Source organism: Seriola aureovittata, chromosome 4 (assembly GCF_021018895.1).
Source record: "Seriola aureovittata isolate HTS-2021-v1 ecotype China chromosome 4, ASM2101889v1, whole genome shotgun sequence".
Lineage (NCBI taxonomy): Eukaryota > Metazoa > Chordata > Actinopteri > Carangiformes > Carangidae > Seriola > Seriola aureovittata.
Window position 1 is genome coordinate 6,213,464 of NC_079367.1, and position 24,645 is coordinate 6,238,108.

At 41.8% G+C, this 24,645-nt stretch overlaps 2 protein-coding genes across 5 annotated transcripts in view; one reads left to right on the plus strand and one right to left on the minus strand.

Moving 5' to 3' along the window:
• Nucleotides 1–23: 23 nt before the first annotated feature.
• farsb (phenylalanyl-tRNA synthetase subunit beta) lies at nucleotides 24–17,623 on the minus strand. The gene is made up of 18 exons (XM_056373779.1): nucleotides 17,513–17,623; nucleotides 17,021–17,076; nucleotides 16,697–16,851; nucleotides 15,054–15,126; nucleotides 14,794–14,909; nucleotides 13,591–13,741; nucleotides 13,378–13,486; nucleotides 13,118–13,188; nucleotides 12,970–13,031; nucleotides 12,336–12,387; nucleotides 12,175–12,236; nucleotides 10,978–11,185; nucleotides 10,643–10,723; nucleotides 10,464–10,556; nucleotides 9,569–9,686; nucleotides 9,004–9,156; nucleotides 1,457–1,604; nucleotides 24–1,046 (listed from the first exon to the last, which is right to left on the minus strand). The coding sequence occupies exons 1-18, from the start codon at nucleotides 17,568–17,570 to the stop codon at nucleotides 257–259; spliced, it is 2,556 nt and encodes an 851-aa protein (XP_056229754.1). The 5' UTR covers nucleotides 17,571–17,623; the 3' UTR covers nucleotides 24–256.
• Nucleotides 17,624–19,653: 2,030 nt separating this feature from the next.
• The window catches only part of acsl3a (acyl-CoA synthetase long chain family member 3a), a 31,479-nt gene continuing 26,487 nt past the window's right edge, over nucleotides 19,654–24,645 (plus strand). For 3 of the 4 annotated variants that reach the window (XR_008827392.1, XM_056374804.1, XM_056374807.1), the window contains exon 1: nucleotides 19,654–19,814. The gene's annotated coding sequence lies outside the window, so the exon portion shown is untranslated. Of the gene's footprint in view, nucleotides 19,815–21,774; nucleotides 21,863–24,645 lie in introns of those variants that run through there. The other variant, XM_056374806.1, reaches the window with a different exon arrangement.

The window sequence follows — 24,645 nt, forward strand, 5'->3', positions numbered from 1 at the left end:
ATAAAAGATTCAAAGCACAAATCAAAAGTTAGAATGGCTTTATTTGATGTTTGAAGGCAAGGATGTTTTGTACTTGTATCAAAGGATCAATAGTCTTTTCAAATGAAGGACCTGAGCTTCGGTTATTGGATAGTTACATGGACGTTGGAAAAGCTATGGAGCGTTGTGTTTCACACTACATCGCCTACACATCTCAAACTGAGACCAGTAAACATCAGATGGAACCACTCAATGAATTTACTCTGTCTGTTATGATTCAGATCTTGTTGAAAGCAGCCACGTCCACAGACTGAACATACTCCTCAAAGGCGGTGATGGCTTCCTCCAGGAGATCCGTACCCACTTTTTCGTCCTCCACTACGCATCCTATCTGGAGCTTCTTGATGCCGTAGCCCACTGGGACCAGCTTGGACTGCCCCCACAGCAGCCCGTCCATGCTGACGCTGCGGACGCACTCCTCCAGCTTGGCCATGTCCGTCTCGTCGTCCCAGGGCTTGACGTCCAGCAGGATGGAGGACTTGGCGACGAGAGCTGGCTTCTTGGACTTCTTGGCGGTGTACTCGGCGAGTCGCTGCTCCTTGATTCTCGCCGCCTCTGCGCTCTCTGCCTCGTCGTCCGAGCCAAATAGGTCGATGTCGTCGTCGTCGTCGTTGCCGCTGGCGTTGTTTGTGGAGGCGGCGGGGGCGGCTGGGAGGACAAACTGACTCTTGGCTGACGCCAGGCTAGCTCTTTCCCTCTGGAAGGACTTGATGTGCTTGTACCAGCGCAGGAGGTGGCAGAAGGTCAGCGACGGAGCAGAAGGGATGGCATCAAACACTGCCATGTCAGCTTGAGATGCTGCAAAGCCCTCCACGTAGCTTTTGTCTGCCAGAAACTCATCGAGAGCTTTGAGACCGGCTGGCGAGCTCATGTCACCAAACACAGTCTTTGTAGAGGTCGGGCGGGAGGCCGGGGCCTGACAGGAGTCGCTTAGAGCGGGGAACCTGTGCGGGATGACTTCCTGCATGGGGACGTCGTGTGTGAGGAGGGTTTCAGCAGTGTGGCCACTGGAAGAACCAAGGCAACAAAGCAACAGGTAATGAGTCACTGAGTTTAATTATCATGCACTAACCCAAAGGCACAAGTAACCTAAATTAAGACCAGGCATGCATGTACAGGCCCACACATAGATGCACACGTCACAAACACAAAGGAGCCTTGTTAATTTTTAATTCTTCTGTCTTTAGTAGAAACAGCCTTGTTACTGATATAAAAAAAACACTCTGGTGTCATAGTTCTCCCATGCACCAGCTACACAGATCTGCATCACACTCCAAGCACACAAACCAAACGCCCATTATCTGTTTGACAAATTTCAAGCCTTATATATTTTTTTTTTCTTTCTGTTTTGATCTGTATAAACTGGTCTGTATTTTTCTATGAGTGAGGGGTTTAGGTTTAGGGAAGGTGAAATCACAGGAAGGGCTCGATGTCCATCTCCAGGGCGGAGCAGGGCATGGTCAGCTCGAAGCGGTTGATGACGTCTGGGTGGAGGACTCCGAGACGCCCGACGCTCTTTCCACGGACAAAGATCTCTGCGCAGCGGCCGGGAAAAAAGGTGGAATCTAAAAGAAGACAAGGAAAAAAAAACCAATTACTTTAAGAGAGAAGGCTTCTGGCATCACTTCCACCTACTAATGTCAGGCTTATGTTGAAATATGCTTCAGTGTTTTGCACCTACACCATTCACTTCTTCTTCTCTGGCTAAAATCTATCACTTCCACATCCTTAGTGTTCTTTCAACAACAACAATTCTCACCTCCACTAGCTTGTGTGTGTCCTGATAATCTATTGTACAACCAGTGTGTTACTATAACAAGCCATCTGTTGGATCTGGGAGTTTCTTGGATCATGTTTCTACCACTTCACATTGTTGCTACATTTACACTTTAAGTCAATTTTATTTAAATAGCATCAAATGGGAACAGATTTCTTTATGGTCTCTACTGCTGAAGCATTAATTTGTCTTTAAAGTATTGATGACATCTTTCTTGCACATCACATCACAGAGATCATGAGTCAGTCATACAGTGTGGGTGCTACTGTGCCTCTTTTCTTGGTCCATGATTTTCTCTTAATAATGGTTTGTTCACCCACATCGCTCGTCAACGATCAGCTCTGCAACAAGTATTCCAAACAAACCCCCCCAAAAAAACCCTAAAAAAGGCATCACTTCCTGTGCACCAAATATTTTTTCCAAGCAAAGCTGGAAATTAAATGTTTTGATGACAGTTTAATATCAGTCACCGACAGAAATAGCAAAATGTACAAAATGTTTATGTGAAAATGTCACAGGTCATCACATTCACACACATTTCTCCTTCTGATTAAAATCTGATGGTCCAGTGTGTGTGTGTGTGTGTGTGTGTGTGTGTGTGTGTGTGTGTGTGTGTGTGTGTGTGTGTGTGTGTGTCAGGAGTAAAGGTCACTTCGATCCAGATGGAATAAAAAATAAAATAAAATAAATAAAAAAACAGTGAGAGGCATTTGCTCACTTTGCTCAAACACACATGACATGCAGACAGACGGACGGACTTGTGAGAGATTTAACGAGATACAGGGGTTGCTATGACAACAGCCCCACACGCAGAGACGTGGCTTTCTCCCATAGTGCACCGCTTCTTCCCACGCTGCCGTGCTAATGGGTTCCAGAGCCCACTGCTCATCACTATGGATGAAGGCTTACAAAACACATGGACTGTACTTTGAAAGCACGGGTGTGTAAGAGTGTGTGTGTGTGAGAGAGAGCGAGAGAGAGAGCAACTAAAGAAGGGAAATTCTGTCATTTGTTTCAGCTGCCTGTTCCGTGTCTGTTAGGTTTATTAAATGGCAGGAATTTACTTGCGTCGCCTCACGCGTCATCTACTTGTACCATGAGTGCGATGCCATGGCAACTATATAAATAGCTCTGGTACATCTTAAATAACCAGTCAGTCAATGAAAATCCTACACTTGAGCCAGGCCACTTTCCACCCACTCGCCTCCAACTTTCAGCAGAGCTTTCAGCGGAAGGCAGAGTGAGACGTTTGCATCCGATAACCGACATCACCGGCTGATGTTGACTTTATTTTTTTTGCTATAGGTTCTGTTGTCATTTCATTTCAAACGGACACAGAATCCACACAGGTTCTATCTGGATCCAGAACACAAGGCCGAAGTGACGCCTCTCCCCGAGTAAAGGGGCTGCTGAGATGCGACTCTACAGGGTGATTAGTATGGCTTTCAATATTGAGTGGCAGGGACTCACAGCGCTGTTTCATCATCAATTTATCTTCCAATTATTTTCTTGATTAATCATAAGTTGTCATAAATTACGAATAATGACCATTAAAACGTCAAAACGAGACAAAGAAAAACAGCAAATCCTCACATTTGATAAGCTGATTCTAGAGAATGTTTGATATTAAAATAACGAATTATTAGAATGTTTTATTCTTCTGTGTCTAAAGCTCATCACTATTCATTAAAAAGGTAATACCAGTTTAAAACTTAAGTATTAATTTCCAGGGGTTATAATAAAGTTGACATGAGGTGACACTGGCACTGACTTCAGACACATTGATAAAGAACAAGTCAGGAGAAAGAAGTACGTGCATCCAAAGAAAGACAAAACAGTAAAATCCACTCACTCTGAGGGAGTAAAAAGTACAGTGTGCAGATTCTACTTTTTAAAATAAAAAACAACTCTGACAACGATCTAGATTTTTGTTAACATCAACAAATATAATGAAAACCAACGATCTATTATGCCGTCTCTCAGCCCCGGCTCCACAAGTCTGAGACCACTAGTCAAGATACTCATGTTTTTCCATTTGTTTCGAATGTAATGCTGAAGGATACTCGAGCTGCATGGAGTTTGTGCAAAACCTGATGACCCATGCTCTCCCTCTTGTGATGTCACAGAGCGCTCGGCTTTTCTCAGTCTTCAAGTGCCTCCATAAATGTTTGATGGGACTGTGGAGGGAAAGTCTATGACAGTCAGGACTCCTTGGTCTTCCTTGGTTTTCTTGCAAAGCCTTGAGGGGTGTTTGGAGTCATTATCCTGCTGCCGTTTGAAAGCTTCTCCATAGAGATGCAAACCAGAGGGTGTAGCACGTCTCTGAAGAACTAACTCTAAGAACGGAATCAGTGCAGGTGTCCAACTCCAGAGTAGGCAAAACACCCACAGACTTGAGTGTCATCTGAACGCGTTAACTCAACAAAACTGAGCTCTTGCATAAAGGAGTTATGTTGGTCGATGCCCCAAATTTGCTTAAATTTGATTACCGAGATAAAAACAGTTTCTTCTACATTTTACAGGACATAACAAGACTGGCATGAAAAATCTCAGATTTTAAATGTGGTCTCAGACCGTTGAACCCCAACGTGTCAATATATAGTTTCATTTCTAAAAAGACTAAATAGTTTCCTAAAACAGCTGAGCACTGGGAGTAAATAGGGCTTTTATTGGGACTATTTTCATTTGGGGATTAAAAGTATTTACAGTAGCAGGATGGGGTTATGTGCCTCTGATTCAAACACCACAGTGGCCAGCTTTATCTTCATGTGTTATTAATAGTTTTTAGACAAGAATAGAGCTCTGTGGCACAGAGGAATAAGATATATCAGGAGCAGAGTGCACAGACGACACTTGTTTGTCAGATCTTTTCATTGTTGGTTTTGGTCTTTTCACTGCATTTCTTGACAGTAAGAAAAAAGTAGCACGCCAGACTTATCCTTGAACAACAACAGTTCAGACAGCACTTCTGAAACGTTGGTATTAATTCCCCATTGCACAGGAAAGCTGTCCACATGACTACACCAAGTTCAGCAGGTAAAGGTTGAACAAGGTGTATAAACTTTTATAAAATATTGCGACATGTTGGTCGCAGTGATAAAGCCACAGATAATTATCCTCTAAATCGGCAGCTCCTTCATGGAGCTTTACAGCAGGTTTCAGCTCATTTCTTTTTAATCTGTCCTTCCTAAAACTTCTGCTCAGTGTGGTTTTCTGTCACAACAGGCAGCTGTTTGTAGCATAAAAACCTCTACACTGTACACTACCTGCTCAGCACCGGACAGAAGACCAACATCACGACTAGCTGGTGGACAGGGCAGGACAGGTGGCCAGAAACACGACTCCAAATGAATAATAATGTTTCTCTGCGACTGCTTAATGTGTAGATAATGTGTGGCAGTTACTGCAGGTTTAAATAAACATGAACGTACCAGCAAATCAAAGCTTCAATCCCTAAACACCGGTACTGACCTTCACTAATGATGGAGGCCAAACACTTAAGGTCAATTACACAACAAAAAAAAAAAAAACAAACAAAAAAAAAAAGAGTCACATGCACATGGTCTCTTTCCTAATGAAGGCCTGGGCCTCGCATTGGACACAGTTGTTAAGCGAAACACAGGCATCTGCCTCTTAAGTGTTTTTTTTCCTCCACTTCAGATCCCCCCCAACTCGTTATTTCATCCTCCGACCCCGCCCCCGCTGAGTGGAGGAAACTCAGCTGACATGTATTCCCTCGGCCCCTCACCCTCTCTGTGCTCAGAGTGGTGGTGGGGTAGCGGTAGTGCCGCTTTGCCCGGCTGATGGACACATCCTGACGGTGTGTGTGTGTGTCTGTGTCATCAGGTGAGCTCTTAAGACTGGGTCGTGACCTTGTAATGGGGTTAAGGACACGCTGACATATGTGGTGGGGGGGGGGGGTTAGGCTAATGGTGCGTAGAGTGTGTGGAGGAAATAGACTGAGTGTGTGAGCACTAGAGCATTGAGCATTAGAGCACACTTTGAGAGCATGTCCATTTCAGCTCTCTCCTGTAAGTATGTGTGTGTGTGTGTGTCTGTCAGATGGGCAGTCTAAGCACCCATGGGTGGGTGTTGTATGTGCCACTCTGTCTTGCAGCTAGCTCAGCACTGCAGTGGGTGACGTGACTCCCGTGCGCTCTCCCACACTGCAGACTTTACACACTCTCAGACCCTCTTCTTGCTTAAGCTTCCAGCCGTCGCTCTGTCGCTCTCCTGTCACCCCCCCTCCCATCCCCTTCTCTTTTTCTGCACTCTCTAGTCTCATCTCATCCCTTCTTCCGCTCTACTGTCTGCCTTCACCCTCTCCTCTCTCCGCTCTCATTCACTGATACTTGAGCCCATTGATTTGCAGCCCGAATGGGCCGGAGTAGACATCCTGCAGTGTGACCTTGGAGCATGCACGCCAGAGAGGGGGAGAAAAAAAAGAAGGTAGATAGGATGGAGTTGAGAAAATATGGAAAGAGGAAGGAATCCAAAACTCAGATGATGTATGAGAGTCTCTTTGGGAAAATGCAGAACTTCAGACCCTCGAATCAAACCGTCCTGATTTCTAATCTCACAGGAACAGATCATCAGAAAGATGGAACCTAACTCCCCATCTGATGTTTAAACTCAACTTCCCTGCAGGCATTACCGAGCCAGTCACATGTCACCACTTGTTAATGTAACCCAACTGTGAAAAATAAAATTAACCTGTGCTCTTCTCCATTAGCGAGCGCAGCAGCCTTTCAGAATAAAGCTCATCAGAAGTCTCGGGAGTTGCTGATGCAACACGACTGACCTCATCATCTGTCGCGATGACTTCAGAGAGAAACGCTTTGAACCTGGACTCTCGCTCTGATGCATTTCATCATTAGAGACAGATTGTGGGCCGAGAACACAACTTCACCATGAACCACCGGTGCTGATATGACACCTTTGATTTCTATTGAGCACAATGATGACAGGAACATTTTTATGTCGGAGCTATTAGGTTTCTCTCATCGTGTGAAGGAGAGGGAACACAGTTACCCTGATTTATTAGGGTGAGGTGATTCAGTTGCCGAGTTTGGCGGCAGAATACAAGGACAGAGCGAGTTGCTGTTCAGAAGGAATAAAAAAAACAAGTTTCTCACAGATGTTAAATTCCTTTTGGAGAGTTAGCAAAGTAAAATAACACTTGTTACTCCTCTGTTTGTCAAAGCCAGTTTTCTAATGTGCTTTCCATTTAAAAAGAGGGTGGAAAACGATCAAATGGATCCAATGTTTACTTTCTTGATTTCCCCATTGGAAATCACCAATTTCTCCGTCGTCTACCGTCTGGACAAAGAAAGCCTCTTTAAATTCACTGATGTTCCTCAACTGCCACGGCCAGCTGGACCCATTATGGCGCAGCATACTCCATCACTCCCACTTCACCTTTAGTTCAGTGGTTCTCAACCCATTAAGAGTCGCAGCGTTTAAGTTGACCTCGGCACACTGCGCTGTTGGCACTGCTGTTTACACATCACAGCGCTCGACGCATGTTTACGCGCAGGACACAGACTCGGTAGCGGTGGAAGATTGAGCAACTCTCTGCTCCGTTGATCCCAGGGTGACACTATCACACATGACAGCTACCAGACGAATCTCGTGTGCCGACCTTGTTGAAGGCCAAATCTGTCGGAGCTGCCGGCACCTTACGCTTTTTCACTTGATCTTGACATTGTAACGTTATTGTCAGTTGCCCCACCTCTCACCTTGAGCTGGCAGACTTTTAAAAAAAATTTTTTTTTAGAGAAGCCACCGCTCCTTAATCAGCCACTTTGGAGCCACGATTTCAGTTGGAATAGTAATTTTTGCATTTCATTTTCACTGAATAAATGTTTTAAAATGTTGATGACGTGATTTTTGTTTGGGGCACGTTCCCTCAAGTCTGGAGAATATGATTTGTAGGCCGGGGCATCAACGCTTATGGTGCTAACAATGCACAACAATGTTGGGACACAGTTTACCTGCAGGTTAGATATTGCATTTGGCCATATTGCGTTATCGATCATATTTCGATTAATTGTGCCGGCCTATCTTTTTTCTATCAGGAACAAGTGATGGACGAGATCTGAGGGCTTTGGAGAGTGCATAATTAACCATTTACATGCCTTTATAACATTGTTTTAATTTGGGAATAAACCTCTGAAGGCTCCACCTCACCGATTCATAATTCTCAGTACGACTTAACTGGTTAGAAGCTGTCGATCAGTTAAACCTTCATGAATAACACTCTGGCTTAGGTTACTTGTTCATTGGGAAATGACTAGTTAGTGTTGGCTTGTGTGAGTTTCCCTTATTTGACTGGATTTTGGTGCAGAGAGGAGGAGATGTCAGATGGAGGGGAAGGATGAGTGCACGTGCTCCACGTCGTATTTCATCTACTCTGTTTAAAGAAGCACTGGAAGCAGTACCTGTGTGTATTCAGGTTGTTTATAATAATAATAAAAGTCTTGGTGGTACTTTTGATTCATTGACAATAAAAACCAGTTACGACATGAATTTATGAAAAGGAAGATCCTGACACGTTTTAGTTTCAAACAGAGCAGACAGCTGCTCTGCTGAACAGGGAAAACAGTCCGTACTCTTGACTTCAAATTAAACATTCATTTACCAACGTTAAGATCAAAACACATTTATACCTATTAGCAATTATACTGAGTCTTTAATGGGATCAATCCATCCATTCATTTCAGTTTCTGCCAATATCTAATTAGAAGAACACAAACACGGAACCCATTTGTCTCGACTGCCCACATCAGTGTAACGATGTTTTCTCTCTCTAGATCCAATCTAAGTGTTGCAGGTTTAAGTTTAAGTGGAAGCTAAATTTGTGCCACACCACTGCCATGGAAACCGTGCCCCCTCAATAAAACAGGGTACATGACGTCCTGGAAACAAACACGACAGTGCAGCTGCTGCTCGTCACAGACTGGATTTACATAATCTCAGCAAAAACCTGACTTTTAACCTCGCGTGACCCAGATTCATTCGTTCATCAGCTTGTACATAAACATGTTCCAGATCACAGGGGTTAAAATCTGCCACTGGGATTAAATCCAGTCTTAAGATATTTACCACCAAAGCTAAGTACATTCCTATAGTCCTGATTGTTTGTTTCCATCCCCCTCACACCCCCCTCCCCTCCCCAGGACTCTTACCGTCTGCAGCCTGGATGTGGTAGCCCTCGCCGCAGGCAGACTTCACCTCCAGCAGTTGCATGGTTCGGTCCAGCAGGCCGTGGATCACCTCGAAGCCCGGGCTCTTGTTGTAGTACACGGCGCAGAAACGCCGGCTGTTCCTCGCCCCGACATCTGGTTGGCGGGTTGAGGGGGAGGGAGTGTGAAGGACACTGAGAACAGCGCTAAACCAGTGACTGCTGACGCTTTATTAAAAATATATCTGCTAGTGAACGTCACTTCACTTCTGACAGAATGAATGTCCGTCTTATATCTATGGAAAAATTTGTAATGATCACATTTGTTGTCCATAATAAATTTTGCCTAGATTGATTGACACAACAGAGAGTTTTAGCATCTAAGTATCTAAATGATGTTTAAGAGAATTATGTCTAAATTACAATTAGAAAAATGAATAATTATTTTGCACTGAAACCATCATATTACAAATCTGTGTTAGGCACAGTGGTTGTGTGTGTGTGTGTGTGTGTGTGATAATGTGTTGTAAAATGATTTCCTCCATCACTTCACACATGCAGACGCCCACCTTTGGTGTCATCCTTCAGCACCACATCAGATATCTCAAACAGTTTGAGGGGAAGCGGCATCTTCCTGTTGGCAGCTATTGTTTTCAGGAGACCTGGCAGGAGGGTGGTGCGCGCCACCTGGTGGAGAAACACACAGGTTAAGTTGGACAAATGACTATAGTCTGTTAGAGAGGAGGAGAGCGCCCTCTACTGGAGAAACAACACTACAACTTAAAAGTCTGGGAACGTTGATCATTTGGTCTCTGACTGGTTTGAGTGTAATTGTTAAGGAGAAAAAATAATTAAAGTATCAAAGAAGTTTAATTTTCTTGATTTTCAGATTTGTTTGGATGTTATTTACAGTGCAGACTGATCTGGAAACATGAGTTTGCACTGTGGCTACAGGATTCGTTTCACTTCTGTAAACTACTTCATGGAGCCCACTGAGCAAACAAGAGTGTTCAACATGAACTCTACCTGTTATTTCTCCTCTCCTGCACAACTACAGATACACTTCAGAGCCAAAGCGAGGCAAAGGCACAGGCCTTTAGATTATGACCTTTTGGATCAACATGAGTCCTTGTTACACATACTGTTCTCCTAAAAAATAAACTGATTGATTAACTGACCTAATGTAAAGTGAAACTCCGCTGAAGCTGAACTGAGATAGACAGACTTACAAAAACCTTTCTGACCATGTGATTTGGTTTCATGTATTTTTTCTTTTTTTAACCAACATGTGGATCGGTGGGAAATTAAATTTTAATTTCCAAGCAAACTTTCTGTTTAAGGCTGGAAGATGAATAAAAATCTGTTCTCATGTTTAAAACAATTCTCCAGAGGTAAAAACACTGCTCGACTTCATTTAACTTATTACACAATCTCTACTCTAATTCTCTAAATGTTCTTCTTTACCTGGAACTCAGCCGTCTTGGGGTTGGAGATGTGAGCAGCCTTTGTTTCGGATATCTTCTTCCCAAGCTTGTCTGCGATATCTTCTTGAGAACACTGCAGGCAGAGAGCAGAAAAATGTCCCTTAGATCATTTTTCAAAGATAAAAACACAGCGTTTGTATTTCTGAGTCTCTTTCTTACCAAAGCAAAGTTGAGAGCCTCTGTGAACCCAGCAGCTGCCAGGTCTTGCCTCAACAGCTCTGTCAGTTTATTCAGTGGGAACTGTGAACATAAGAAGCAAATACATAAGAACACACACCATATTTGATGGGGCACAAATGCATTTGGTTTCTCACACACACACACACACACACACACACACACACACACACACACACACACACACACACACACACACACACACACACACACACACACACACACACACACACACACACACACACACACACACACACACACACACACACACACACACACACACACACACGAAACATGCAGAGGAAAACCCAAGGTACCTGGTTGGCGACGGTGTAGGTGCGCGGTGTGGTGCGGGTGATGTTGTTGAAGCCGTAGGCGATGGCGGCATCTTCCATGATATCACAGGCATGGATGACGTCGGAGCGCGTGGGCGGGATCTCGACCTCGATCTCATCACCAGCACCTGTCGCCTGGGAGAGCAGGCACATCCTGGTCAGGAGCTGCACGATTTTCTCAGTTGACTCACTGTCAGGAGGAGAGGAAACAGGATCTATGTTTCTGAGGTCACACTGACGCCAAGCAGCTGATGAGCAGGTCGTGTTTTTAAAAAGTAGAGTTTGCTAAAGTGTCCGATCAGTGAGAATGTTTTATAATTACAGGGAATAACTCAAAAACTGTAGCAAGAGCAAACGCTGATCTTCTGTATTTCAGGACGTATTTACTGGTGTGAATACCACAGAATTAAATTACAGTGAAGAGCTCTCCGCTCCCCAGACAGGTTATATACATAAACTCTGTCCAGTAAGTCAGCTGTTCTGTGTGATTTCTGCCTTGATTTACCCGGAAATTGTTCAACTAAATAAACCTAATGAAAAAACCCAACAGTGTAAACAGGAGGGGTGGAAAATTAATCATTAACACCAAGTTAAATTACAAATGTCTGAATGATGGGCAATATGAACAGATTTGTTCTCAAGTTGCACAAACGTGCGATTCAGGAGAATTTGTGGCATGGAAATAAAAATAAATGGAAATGTATAATAAAAATAAACTTAATAAGCAACACTACTATGAGCAACTTCCTGAGAAAACAAGAATAAGAAAATGTTCTAGCATGAGGGTCAGTGTAAAAATGCGATCCAACACTACAGCCCAACTACAAACACTATCATATCTGAAGCTTATTTTCTATTAACACTGTCAAATAGAGGTAATTTCTGAGGCTGTACTTAGTCGTGGTATTTTATTAGACTGCAATAATACCTTGTCCTCCTTGGATAAAAAAACGAGCATCATAAGCTTTACAAATATAGGATTACTGTACAGTGCAGGAGCCGCTAATACTAATAACACCATTAAGTAAGTCAGTTGTTTTGCTTTGACACGATGAAGCAAAAATTGTGACAAAAGCAAAATGGAAAACAACTTAAACATTTCCCATCAGACACTTTCCTTATCTTTTACTTGTATCTAGAAGCTCTAAATATTTTACTGAGTAAATCCAAATAACTTACTTGATGCCGACTTTACGGTTGACGAACTCGCTGGACAGCTTCTCCTTCCTGTACGCCAGCTCCTGAAGAGCACACCGGTAAACAACAGGGCACGTTAGGAGACACTTGAAGAATTGAATGTGACATAAACAAAAGTTGAAGTGCTGAAGTGAATACAGTACTGGGTATATGCAGGTCTTGCCATCTGGGTACACCACCTCAGCCTCCTCTACCCTGAAAGAGCAGGAGAGAGAGTCCACTTGTTTATTGAACTTTTACGATGGAATTGGAAAGTTTATATCCATCGCTTTATTTGAAGTAGTTAAAGAATGAATCTGTATCTTGAACACGGGACATATGATACAAATCCTCCATAAGAGAAAGGGAAAGTCTTGAGATCAGTGTGTGACAAGTTATTATTATTGTTATTTAGAGTTGGATTAGAGTTTATGTTTATGGTAGATAATTCAATCAGTGACGTCAAAGCGGGGTCGTGTTCAGCAACACGAAGCCAACAGGAAGTTTAAAAGTAAATAAGCAAATCTTTGAATCTGGACGATGTAACACGACTGAAGCAAAAAGGTTTTAAATGAGGTTGAGGAGATGTGTCTGACAGCTGATGGAGAACAGATTCTGTGATGTCACTGTGTAGGATGTGACCTTAAATGTAAAAGCTTCACTTTTTTTTCCCAGTTTTCCCACAATCACAGAATTTGATCATCTTCCACCTCAAAGTACTGACATGGACTCCCAGTTATTGTCAGTCTCCAGACAGAGGAGCTTGTGTCTGAGGTCTGAGACAGATGTGTGACTCACGTGAAAGGCTGTGAACAATACTCGCTGAACATGGTTACCATCATGTCCAAGACGATCTTTGCCTGGAGAGAATGAGGTCAATTTAAGAGTCAGATTCCCATGACAACGGTGATAAAACTGATTTATTTGTTGTGCCCCTCAGTTGTACCTTGGTCACATCTGTGGCTGTGCACTCGATGAAAACGTTCTTTGTCTTCAGGGTGATTTTTGAATGGTCCCCTGGAGAAAAGAATGTGCACCACAAAGCATCTCATTATCTTCAAAGCAGATAGAGGTTTATTTATTTCCTTTTTTTATTTTCTCTAAACTTCAGCTCTCTCTATATTCATGACCTCCGAGTCTTACTTTGCTGGTGACATTTTGTTTATTTTATTTTGGCCCAGAAACGAGGTCAGAGACGACACTCACCATTGATGATGGGAGGCATGGACAGGACAACGCCGTTGCTGTCGTAGATGACCGGGTACACAGGTTTGTCTTCGATGATGTGAAGGTAATGCCTCAAGTGGCTGTCTGTCTGTAATCACCATGACAACGACACCGGGTTAGCATCAAACAAAAAAAAAAAAAAAGAAGACAAGTTGCCCATCTGACCAGCGTCCAGTAAAATCAGCTGTGTACCTTGTAGAGGCTCATAAGCTGCGTGGCGGTGTACTCTTTGGTCTGGTTGAGGGGTTTGAAGCAGATGTCTCCAGGAGGTTTGGCTGTGTATGTGAAAGGGCCGGAGATGGTGTCCAGGTCATGGGTCCCGATCGCCACCAGGCTCCTCTTCCTTCACAAAGCACAGATATCGGACTTTTCAGAACAGCTAATACTTTTAAAAAAGGGATGATAGTGATAATTATGTTTCTAATACCGATTTTATCAAATTACATTACGGTACAAATTATAGTTCTACTTTAGTTTAATATTTAAACTCTCTTTATACACTGAAACATATTCGTCTTTTAAATAAACAGCCAATCACCAGCAGGCCCAAGCATGCTGCATGCTGATTGGCTGACTGACGCCGATGAGATTTACTCATGAACTCCTAAATTTTTCAATCCTTAACAGTGTCAAACAAATTCAGTCAGTCCATATCGAAGTTCAATATCAAGCCCTTCTACACACATTATGTAGATACACTGAGGGCTGTCAATATCTCACATAATTACACATTTTCATTACAGCCATCAATGGAAACTGTTGTGATAATTGATTAATCTTTTAAGCCACAAACTCCGTGGTTGCAGCTCCTCCACTGTGAGGATTTTCTGTGGTTTACGTCACTGTAAACTGAAGATATTTGGGTTCTGAACAAAACAACACATGAGATGACGCAGACAAGGACTCTGGGAAAATGCGATGGTCATTTTTCACTGTTTTCCAATATTCTATCCACCAAACGATGATTTATTGAGTCTGCGGATTAATCAAAAAAATCATCTCCATATCCACTTAATTAGCTACACCTACACATGCTTGATATCGTGGCTGCAACAACTCAGAAAAAATCCAGCTTGCTGAGATTTTCATGCCTCATGGAGTCTGGATTTTTATAGGACGTATGTTCAGTGGCACCTCTGTGTCGGGGGAAATTCAGTAAAGTGTTGGTAAAACCCGTCTGAGATGAGGGATTATCAAGAGCATTGATGTGTGTGTCTGAAAAATAAAGAGCGCATGGTGGTGCTTCCCAAAAAAACACTGTGATGAATGTTTTCATTGTGTGTGAAGTGAAAGTAACCACATTTCCTGTGTTTATTTTGAATGACATTGCTTGGCAGTAGGTGGCAGAAGGTATTCCAGGTATGCTGTTGTACTTAGTGTTTCATCCGGTCTGACCTGCAGATGTTTTGGTGGAGTTTCTCCTGCAGCTCGATGAAGCTGTCGTAGCGCTCCTGTGTGAAGGTGATGTTCCTCAGCACTGCTGCCACTGCAAAGGGTCGCACTGCTGCAGTCTGCACAGAAAAACACAAACTGATTAACTGATCACCACAGTAAAAACACACCTTTATTTATCAGCAAACCGATGCAATGTTAGCCTCAGGCCACAAACGATGTGTTTGCCATTAAAAACTGAATCACTGAATGATTCCACCCACCTCCTTAGTGATGATCAGCTTCTGAGGCTCCCCGCTGACTGGGCTGACACGTCTGTAGCGAGGCGCCTCCAGCCTGAAACACAAATACAATCTCTGTAGCAACAGTGAAGCACATCTGCAGGCACTACACCCACAATGGAAAAACACAGCATATTCAAGGAAGTCTGACACAGCCAAAACATGTCTTCATCCACAAGAATGTTTTCTGGGACACCAAAGAACAGTCCTACATTTTATACCTAAACATACCCAGCTTCCTTCATTTGGAAAAGGGCCTTGAATTACGTTGTCATGCTCCTGAATTATGTCAGCACGTAATATTACCAACTAGCCTTGGCATGCATTTCACAATCACGCTGACACTCTTAAATAGTAACAAAAACAACAGGAGTTTTGTCCATATTAGGCTGTATTATCGATTCTATCAAGCACAACACTATTCACTTACACTTACACATTCTTCTTTTAATCGTGCAGACAGAAATATACCGTTACTGTCACACATAGACAGGTTGTATATTTTTTTTAATCAATCCCAGTCAAACCTCTGCATCAACTAGACCTTGCACCAAGAAAATCAAAAAACAAACCAAAGAGCATATGAACATAAAAAGGCATGAAATAATTAATAAATAAATGAATACACAAAAAATGAATGAATAAATAAATAAAAAAGCATAATAAAAAGCTATTGCTTCGCAATGTCATCAGGCAAAGCATTGTGTCTATAAAGTCTAAAAAGAGTGCCCAGCTTTCTCTAACACTTTTTAGAGAGCCTTTTAAAGAGAACCTAATCTTCTCAGGTTTAATGCAGTGCACGACCTCTGTGATCCATCTGCTATGGCCGGGAGGAGAAGCGTGTTTCCATTTGAGGAGAATAAGACGTCTGGCTGAGAGTGTATTGAAGTCAATGACCCTCTGCATTGTAATGGAAATATGGTACTCTGGTGGTACTCCAAAAATAGCTGTCAGGGTGCTAGGAACTACTGGAATGTGAATTATATTTTGATAGGTTTCAAATAACCTGGGCCAGACCCACAGCATGTGGATAAGATTGGCAGGCGATTGTTTACATCTGCAGGGGGGCGTCACTTATGTCTGGGAATATTTTGGCTAATCAAGCATTTGTGTAATGAGCCTGGTGGAGGACTGCGTGTTGCATAACCCGTTTTAAAATGTGTGCCCATTTGTCATCAGACAATCCCCTTCCCAAGTTGTCCTCCCATGAACTTTTACGATAAGCAGAGACATCGGGATTTAAAGAGCATATCAAATTATAAATAAATTAAGTTAGTCTTTGATCGAGATCAAAATTCAAAAGGATGTCAATTTTAGAGTCTGGAGGGCGACTGGGGGAAGTGGGGAAGTGCCTGAGCTGAAAAAAATGCCTATCAGGCAGGACAATTTCAGATATAGTGTTGCAGACAAGAAAAAATTGTTATTGCAAAAGGTCAACGATACAGGAAATGCCTCTCTCAGACCAAACAAGAAACATTGAGACAAGGGGCAAGATGGTTCAAATAGATGAATATTGTGAACCAGAGCTAGTGTGGACACCTATGTTGACCAAAATGTTTCCCCATTTGACATCAGGGTTTTGCCAGAGGCAACAGAGAACATAACAGAGAGTGCCATCTACTCACCTATTCTTGAAGACCTGCAGTCCACGGACCAGCCCCTCCAGACACAGCAGGTCATAGCGGTTAGCCGGTACATCGATCTTGTACAGGATGATGTCAGATGCTCCTGATGCCTTGGTGTCACCCTGCTCACGGCTGATTATCTCCTTCTCTGACGTCTGTCATGAATGCAGAGCAGAGTGATTTCTACATGTCATAGTTCACAGGGCGTAACAGGTGTAACTGCATTCTTATCCTGCCATTCAAAATGTAAACCATGAGAATGGTTTACTGTAATCACTTATTACTTATTAGGAAACAAACTATGGGATAATTTAATTTACTCACAATTTCATCCAGCTCCAGCCCAAATTCAAAGCACAGCTCGTCAAACTCCTCATCAGCTAAAACAAGAAGCAAATATCCATTATTAAAAAACAGCTTTATACACCATCGAGAACCCACTGTTGCTGCTGCTGCTCTTGAACAGAGCTCAGTTCAGATTTAAATGACATGAGTCGTGGGGGAAATGATGCAATCACGTTGACATCCAGTTCAAAGATGTCACTATAGTTTTCCCAGCACAAAACCCAGCAGAAATAAGTTGTTATTACATATTGCATTAGTATTTGGGACAAATTGTCATTTAACTTTGTTTTTTCATTCAACACAGATGCAGTAAAAAATTAGCCGTTGGTTAGCAGCTGCTGCAATGCTAACCATCAGGCAATGAGTTCAGACAGTCCTCCGACTTTCTCTGTCTTTAAGAGCCAAAGAGACGTTTGATAAACAGACAGATAATTGTGTCCACTGCTTGAAAATGTAGTAATTGTGTCTTACTGTACGTTCTGCCCAAAGCTTTGAAGAGAAGATCCCTTTTTACTCCGACAGTCGGCATGTTGGCAGCTTATCCTCCTCAGCCCAGCGCGAAAGGACCCCAGTAGCCGGTTGTAGCTGTCTAGCCGGTGCCTGATTGAAAAGCAGTTACTGTCCATAAATCATTTATCATTACAATATCATCCATTGTGACTAATGCTATCAATTCCATCGTACAATAAAGTCTAAATAAATTAATACAATTTCAAATAATCACTATAGATCTTTTAAGATAATTACTACTGATTCTTTCAAAGAGCACACAATAAAGCGTAATTAATTAACACAACACATTTAAAAACAATAAATTACAAAGTGCGCTCCAGTGATGCAACAAATCTTAAAAATTCAAGATTTGAAAAATGTAATGAAGAGATACAAACAATTTGCAACACTTTGTCTTGAACATTTAAAACCTACTAACAGATCTCACACTTATAATAACTATTTATAGGACATTATATCACTTAAACTGTTCAGTTCAATTGAGTTGTCATGATCGACATGATATACATAAATATACTGAAAGAACAGCAGCAACTGATGAAAAAAATAGTTGAACATAAAAAAAAAATCAAAATGCATTTAAATATTATTTATGAGCTTAAGGACAGCAGTCTCAGTGTTTCTGGTGAAAGCCAGATTGGAAATCATCAAATGTATTGCTATTATCAGCATGTCTAAAAGTTGCCTAGAGACCATAGAGACCACATTTTCAAGGGTTTAGATGAGGAAAAGACAATGGTCATGTACACAGACACAGAATTGTATGAAAATAACAAAGAGGGTAAGAAAGACTCAATGTGGTTTAAATAATGATGCAGACAGGATCCAGGGAGTTATTCACAATTACAAGCCTTTATGAATAGCAGCAAAGATCTCCATGAGAACAGATTTTAGCACAGTGTGTAAGACATGACATCTGAATACAAGGAACTGCATTAAAGAAAACAGGACAATCAAGATTTATTCCATTAAGATAATAGTTTAAAGAAGAATCAGACATTTAATATTTGTGTTGTCATCAAAATGTTTTCAGTCATGCTTAGATAACTGAAATAATTTCAGTTATCTAAGCATGAACAAATTTAAATATGTCTTTTAATTTGAAATAATGTGCTTTGAATCAGCTGACTTCTTAGTGGTTAAAACTGATTACAGACACATTCCAATCATGAAATGATGAATCCACCGTAATCCCCAACTATAAATCAGATGATGGAGTGGTGGGAATGGTTCACAGTGTTCTTATGAATCACATGAGACAGAGGAGACAGTGGGCAGCAAGCCTCATTTCACCGTTTCATTTTTCCAATAATTAGTCTGTCTGTGAATCTGCCATCTGCCAGTCTTTCTGTAATATATCACACTGCCACTGCATGACACTGCAGAGTGAGTCATCACACTGCCACTGGTACTCACACTTTCATAGCTCCACAGCAGTCAACATTATATTATATATTATATTCATAATGCATGATGGATATTGCCTAACATAATATGTTTAAATAATCCATTAAATAATTATCTTTATGCATCAGTATTGTATGCCCAGAATTTGCAATCATTGAGTTTCCACTTCACATCCTCACATTGCCCAAGACCACTCCCTGCATTTTACAAAGGTCCTTGGTGTCATGGACATCTGGATTAAAGCAGATGTGATAGGTTTTTGTTTTTTTTGTTTTACAGTTATGTATCCCAACTGTGCATGTGCATGTATGTGGACCAGAGTCTGTAAACAAACTAATAACTGAAGTAATTATTTATAAATTGTTATAACTTTTTAAAAGAGCTGTAACATGTTGACCAGGAGCATCACATTATAATGTTTTAACATTAGTGTTTCCTTTTTTTTTTTTTTTTTTTAAATCCTCTTTTTTAACCGGATACAACTGACAATCCCCGTGCGGTGTGCGCGTGTGGTTGTGTGCGTGCGTGTGGCCTCTAGCTCCTTGTGACCGTCAGTAACCCATGCAGTCACCTCGAGCCCTCCTTCCATCTGGTCCGGCCCCTAGCACGCGCCACCTCCACGAGTCCAATCATAACGCAGGGAATGACAACCCCCCCCCCCCCCTCCTTCCTAAATCACTTCCGGGCTCAGATGAGAGAGCGCGTTATCGACGGACAAATTAAGAGCTGATGGATGAACTCGTATAGAAAGCTTGCCTCACACCGAGCTTGAAAACGGTGAAGGGTTGAAAGCCGGCTCTCCCGCTGCTGTAACCGGGATAAACTGACACTTCCGGAGCGGGAACATTCACCGGTAAGTTTTCACGTCGTTCAGGTGCCGTTTTGTGATGCGCGTTTATACCCAGATGTGCGGGATGCTGCGACGTCAAGCTACCGAACACACACAGAGACTAGTTTAGAAGTGACGCCGTTAATTCCTCTAAAAATTAAAACATTAAGAGACTTTTTTTTTGGCTGCCATGTTGCTGAGTGCTTGCTAGCTAACTTAATGTTATGAACTCGGCAACAGTTACCTGCTAGCTAAAATGTTATCAGCTTATCATTAAAGTGTAGAAAACGTACATAAAAAAATGAAAAGCGCAATGTAATTCATATTCTTTACCCTCAGCTGAAAACACTGGGTTTGAATGGAAACGCTGTTCGGGTGAAATGATGTTTAAAGTGACAATTGTACTGTTAGTTGCTATGGTTACTTTCTGTAGATAGACTCGTACTTGGACGAAATTCAGTAATTACATTCCGTGGCCAGTGTCTTAAACAATGTTTTGTTGTCAATACTGATGAAATTATATTTGCAGTAATCAAAATAATTTAAGTGTTTTATTTCGAAATTCTTAACCGGAAGTTATGTTGCCATTGCGGCTTGTTTGATGAGTTAGCGCACTTGGATGTTGCACTTTGAACATCTGTGGCTCAATGCTGAGACCACTGTACTTATAATGACATCTAAGGTCCATAATATGTTATGTGTCTTTTTTCTAATTGTAAAGCTTTATTATGCCAAATATTCATTGTGTTTCAGGGTTTCTGCACTTTCATTTCTAAATTTCTTTCCATGGCAGTGAACTTTTACTACTTATTATTTTATCAGCTGACCTTTCTTTTATATTTCTTATACTAAACACATTTAAACAATTATAAAATGCAGACAAATAGGACATATTTTATAACAGCAAGCATTTTAATTAAAGGCCAGGACAGAAAATCTGTGTCAAATCTTCAGTAACTTTTACAACCTCAAGCTGCTCACCACTATTTACACAGCTGAAGTGAACCGGCCCATGGCAATGATTATCAAATGATACAGGTCCATCATAGATAGTACAACGTGCTTGGAGAACACACAGAAACACAGTCCTCCTTCCTGGAAGTCATATTTCTCAGAGGTTGGAGCAAGTCTAAATTATCATGGTGTTATATCATATATCTGAAGTGAATACTTTTAATATCTCAGTCTGCTTAGTGAGGAAGGAGTTTGTTTTTCTCATCCCACCTGTGGCAATTAAATCAGATGCAAATGAAGGGTTTATAGCTGCTGTAGCAACAATTTTAGATTCAAATCAGAGGCATTAAGAGAGCTTACAGTAGAAAGAGGAACAGGCTGGTGGCTGGCATGTGTGACAGTAGTTTATGTCGCCATGTACACACAAAAACAGAGAAAAGCAGCGGTCTGATCCACATAATCCAACCAATTGTGTTTTGTGCTTTCATGCTTACACTTAAAACTCTTCAGTTGTTTTGCAAGCTTTTGATTATGTCATTATTTGAAATGGGCAAATACAGCTCATGTGTGCAAAATTGCTCAGCACCCACACGCCCCAACCCACACGTACAAACACACCACACACACGCACCTCCTCTTTCTCCTCTCACACAAGCGCACACGCAGTCTGACCCCTTGGGACCGGAGCGTGTGCTGGTGCGTCGTTTCGCCACAATGGCCGTGTTGAAGTTTCTGCAAGACTTCAGCCTGCCTGCTTAGCTGAGTGGGTGAAGGCACGATGACGTCGGCACACAAAAGACCCCATTCACACAATCTCTTGAGGAAGCAATGATTCCCTCATACACACACAGACACACACAGACACACACACACTCACACAGACACAGACACAGACACAGACACACACACACACACACACACACACACACACACACACACACACACACACACACACACACATGCCTGCTCACCCCACTGCTACGTAGACCATGCCACAATATTACTCAGTTAATCCAGTGAGTGGAGGCTGCCTGCAAAGCGCCTGCTTGTTGCATAAAGCCACCCATTAAGCAACTACTAGTTTGCGCAGTGTGGCTAACTGTTTCACGGTGTTTAAGGTAAGAGATTAGAGTCGAGCTTGCTTGTGTGCTGCTGTGGTGCAAATTAAGGTCTCAACCTTTTCACTGAGACAAATCAATGTTGTGTGTGTGTGTGTGTATGTGTGTGTGGTTTTCACAGCTTGCTTGTCTTGGTTGGACTTGTTTTGTTCTTGCGGGTAAATGGCTAATCAGTACAGGAAGTGATGCATATGAAATATGACAGATATTCTACTGCGTGTTCATGGCAAAGCGGTTTGGTTTCAGGTGGATTTGTGTCTGCATTCATGCATTAATACCTTTTTTGCAAAGTTCAGTAGACATTCCCTCACAACTCTAACACGTTCCAAGCTCCTCCCTTCTGTGATCTCCTTATCTCTCTGCCTTTGTGTAATCTGACCAGTGGTACCTGGCACTGCACACAATAGCCCTGGCCACTGTTATGTCCTGTTATCAGTTCAATATTTAATAGTGAATTAATCAACAACAATTTTAACAATGGTTCAAGAGGCAGCTATTCCAAAAATTTCCCAGTTCTCCGGTGTGAGATTTTGTTGCCTGTGAATTTAATGTCTTTTGTTTTGTGAATGTTGGTTGGCCAAAGCAAATGATCTAATGACATCAGCTTGTGTAATGGCATATTGTGATTGGCATAATTTGTTATTTTCTGTCATTTTATAGACAAAAAATACATAGATAATGAAGATAATCAGAACGTTCAATTAGAGTTGTTCTGGTATCGATACTAGTATCAGAAATGCCTCCGATACTGCTGAAAATACAGTATTATACACCCATCTGATACCATATAATTTATTAATAAACTTTATATTTCCACATCGAGATAAAACAGCAGTTTTCTTGGAGAAGTTGCACTGTGTAACCGATGGTAACTACTGTTTTACAGCAGCGAAGAAAATAATTGATTTCTGCTAAATAGTGTAACATTAGCTGTTAGCAAAATGTCTCATATTACATCAACGTGTACAGTATGCAGGGCTTTAATTTTGAGGGGTGGCACTACTGTTAGGACAACTAGTGTAGGAATTGTTATTTATTCCTACATTTAATTATTTATTTTAATGATTGACAGTCAAATTAGATAATTGAAGAAAGATTATACGGCATTCATCTATTTGTTCATGTGTTACAAAGGGTTTAACGGGGGCCGTGTCGTTACAACATTGACAGCAATCAAATCGTGTCCTTACAGGGTTAGTACAGCTATATATAAGTTCAGGTATCGGTTCAATTCAATTGAACTTATCGTCATTATACTTGCATACAGAAAAACGTATAGAACGTAAAGTCTTGTCATTCCAAGTGTGGAGTTTGGAAGATGTGGGTGTTTACCAGTAAGGGAGGGAGAATCTCTGTCTTAGAGCTATTAGTCAAGAAAACGTCTTTATTTAATTATTTTTAACTAGGTCAGGTATTTTTTTTTCTGGTTTGCAAAAGATGATGGAAATTATAATGGTTGGCGTATTTAAAGCTGTTCCAGCCAATTCTTATTTTGCACCAGGCCTAAAAGTCTTGTTACAAAACGGTGGTGGAAGAAGTTGAGGTCTGCCAGCAGCCTGCTCTGTGGATTCTTCTCCTCTAGTCTGATAGTTTGTTTATCCGAGTTGAACCCACTTCTCCTCTGTGGCCTCTATTTCATCGACCTTGACTTTTTTGTGCATAAATATGTATAACAAGAGACAGTGAGACCAACACTGGATGATAGCATCCTGTTCCACCGGGGTGCAGTTTTGGTAAGCCGTGATGAAGCAAGGCGTCCTGGCTGGGTAACAAAACACCGGGGCAGAACGACAGCGCCGTCCACATCCCACAGGGAACAGATGCTAGTCTAGGAGGGAACTGCTGGTAAAATCTTTGATTTATTTATGAGTCTCAAAGGGACACTTGAGGGATGAATGTATCTGGGAGAGAGGTGGGTACAGTGTGTGTCAGCTTGGCCGTTTTTGGGAGGGGAAGGATGTGGCGCTTCGGGGAGCAAGATGAGCCTCTCCCTCATGTGAATAATGAATTACTGTTGCTAAAATAGATTGTTTGGAGTGTGTGTGTGTGCGTGTGTCCTCGCACCATGTTTTTTTTTTTTTTTTTTTAGCTGCAAAATTACAAAAACCGGTTGATGGGACTGAATTGAAACGTCAATATGCATTAGGCTTTTTCCTGACACTGGTGGCCTCAAATGGCAATTTAAGAACCTTAGACTTCTACCCAGAAATCATGTAATATCTTGCGGCCGTTGTCATGATAACGTTGTGAAATGCAGTTGTGCTCAACCAAACAATAATATCATAATAAACAGTAATAATTTGCAGTACCTCTAATGGGATGACACACTCTCCTAAAGCTGGAAATAAACCACATTTATAAGAATTACCGACATTATGAAACATTATGAAATGAGTTGAATGGGGACAGTGTGGCTGGTGGATCCACTACTTGAGCTGCAGCCTGTTCCTTCTGTGTACTTATCTGTTCCTCTCTTTGGCTGTATCCCTCTGTCTCCTGGCTTGTAGCCTGTCACACACACACACACACACACACACACACACACACACACACACACACACACACACACACACACACACATATGTTCATCCAGTAACCTCTTATACACCCTCTCCCACTTACTGTCGTTTACATCTGTTAGAGACGGTCTTTTTTTCCATTTCATCTTTTCAGTTTCTCCTCTGTCTCCTTCTCTTTCTTTTATCCTGTCTATTTTTTTGTACTTCCTTTCTTCTTTCTTTCTTTTTTTTTGTTTCTTTGACACTAACAATAAGTGACACTGG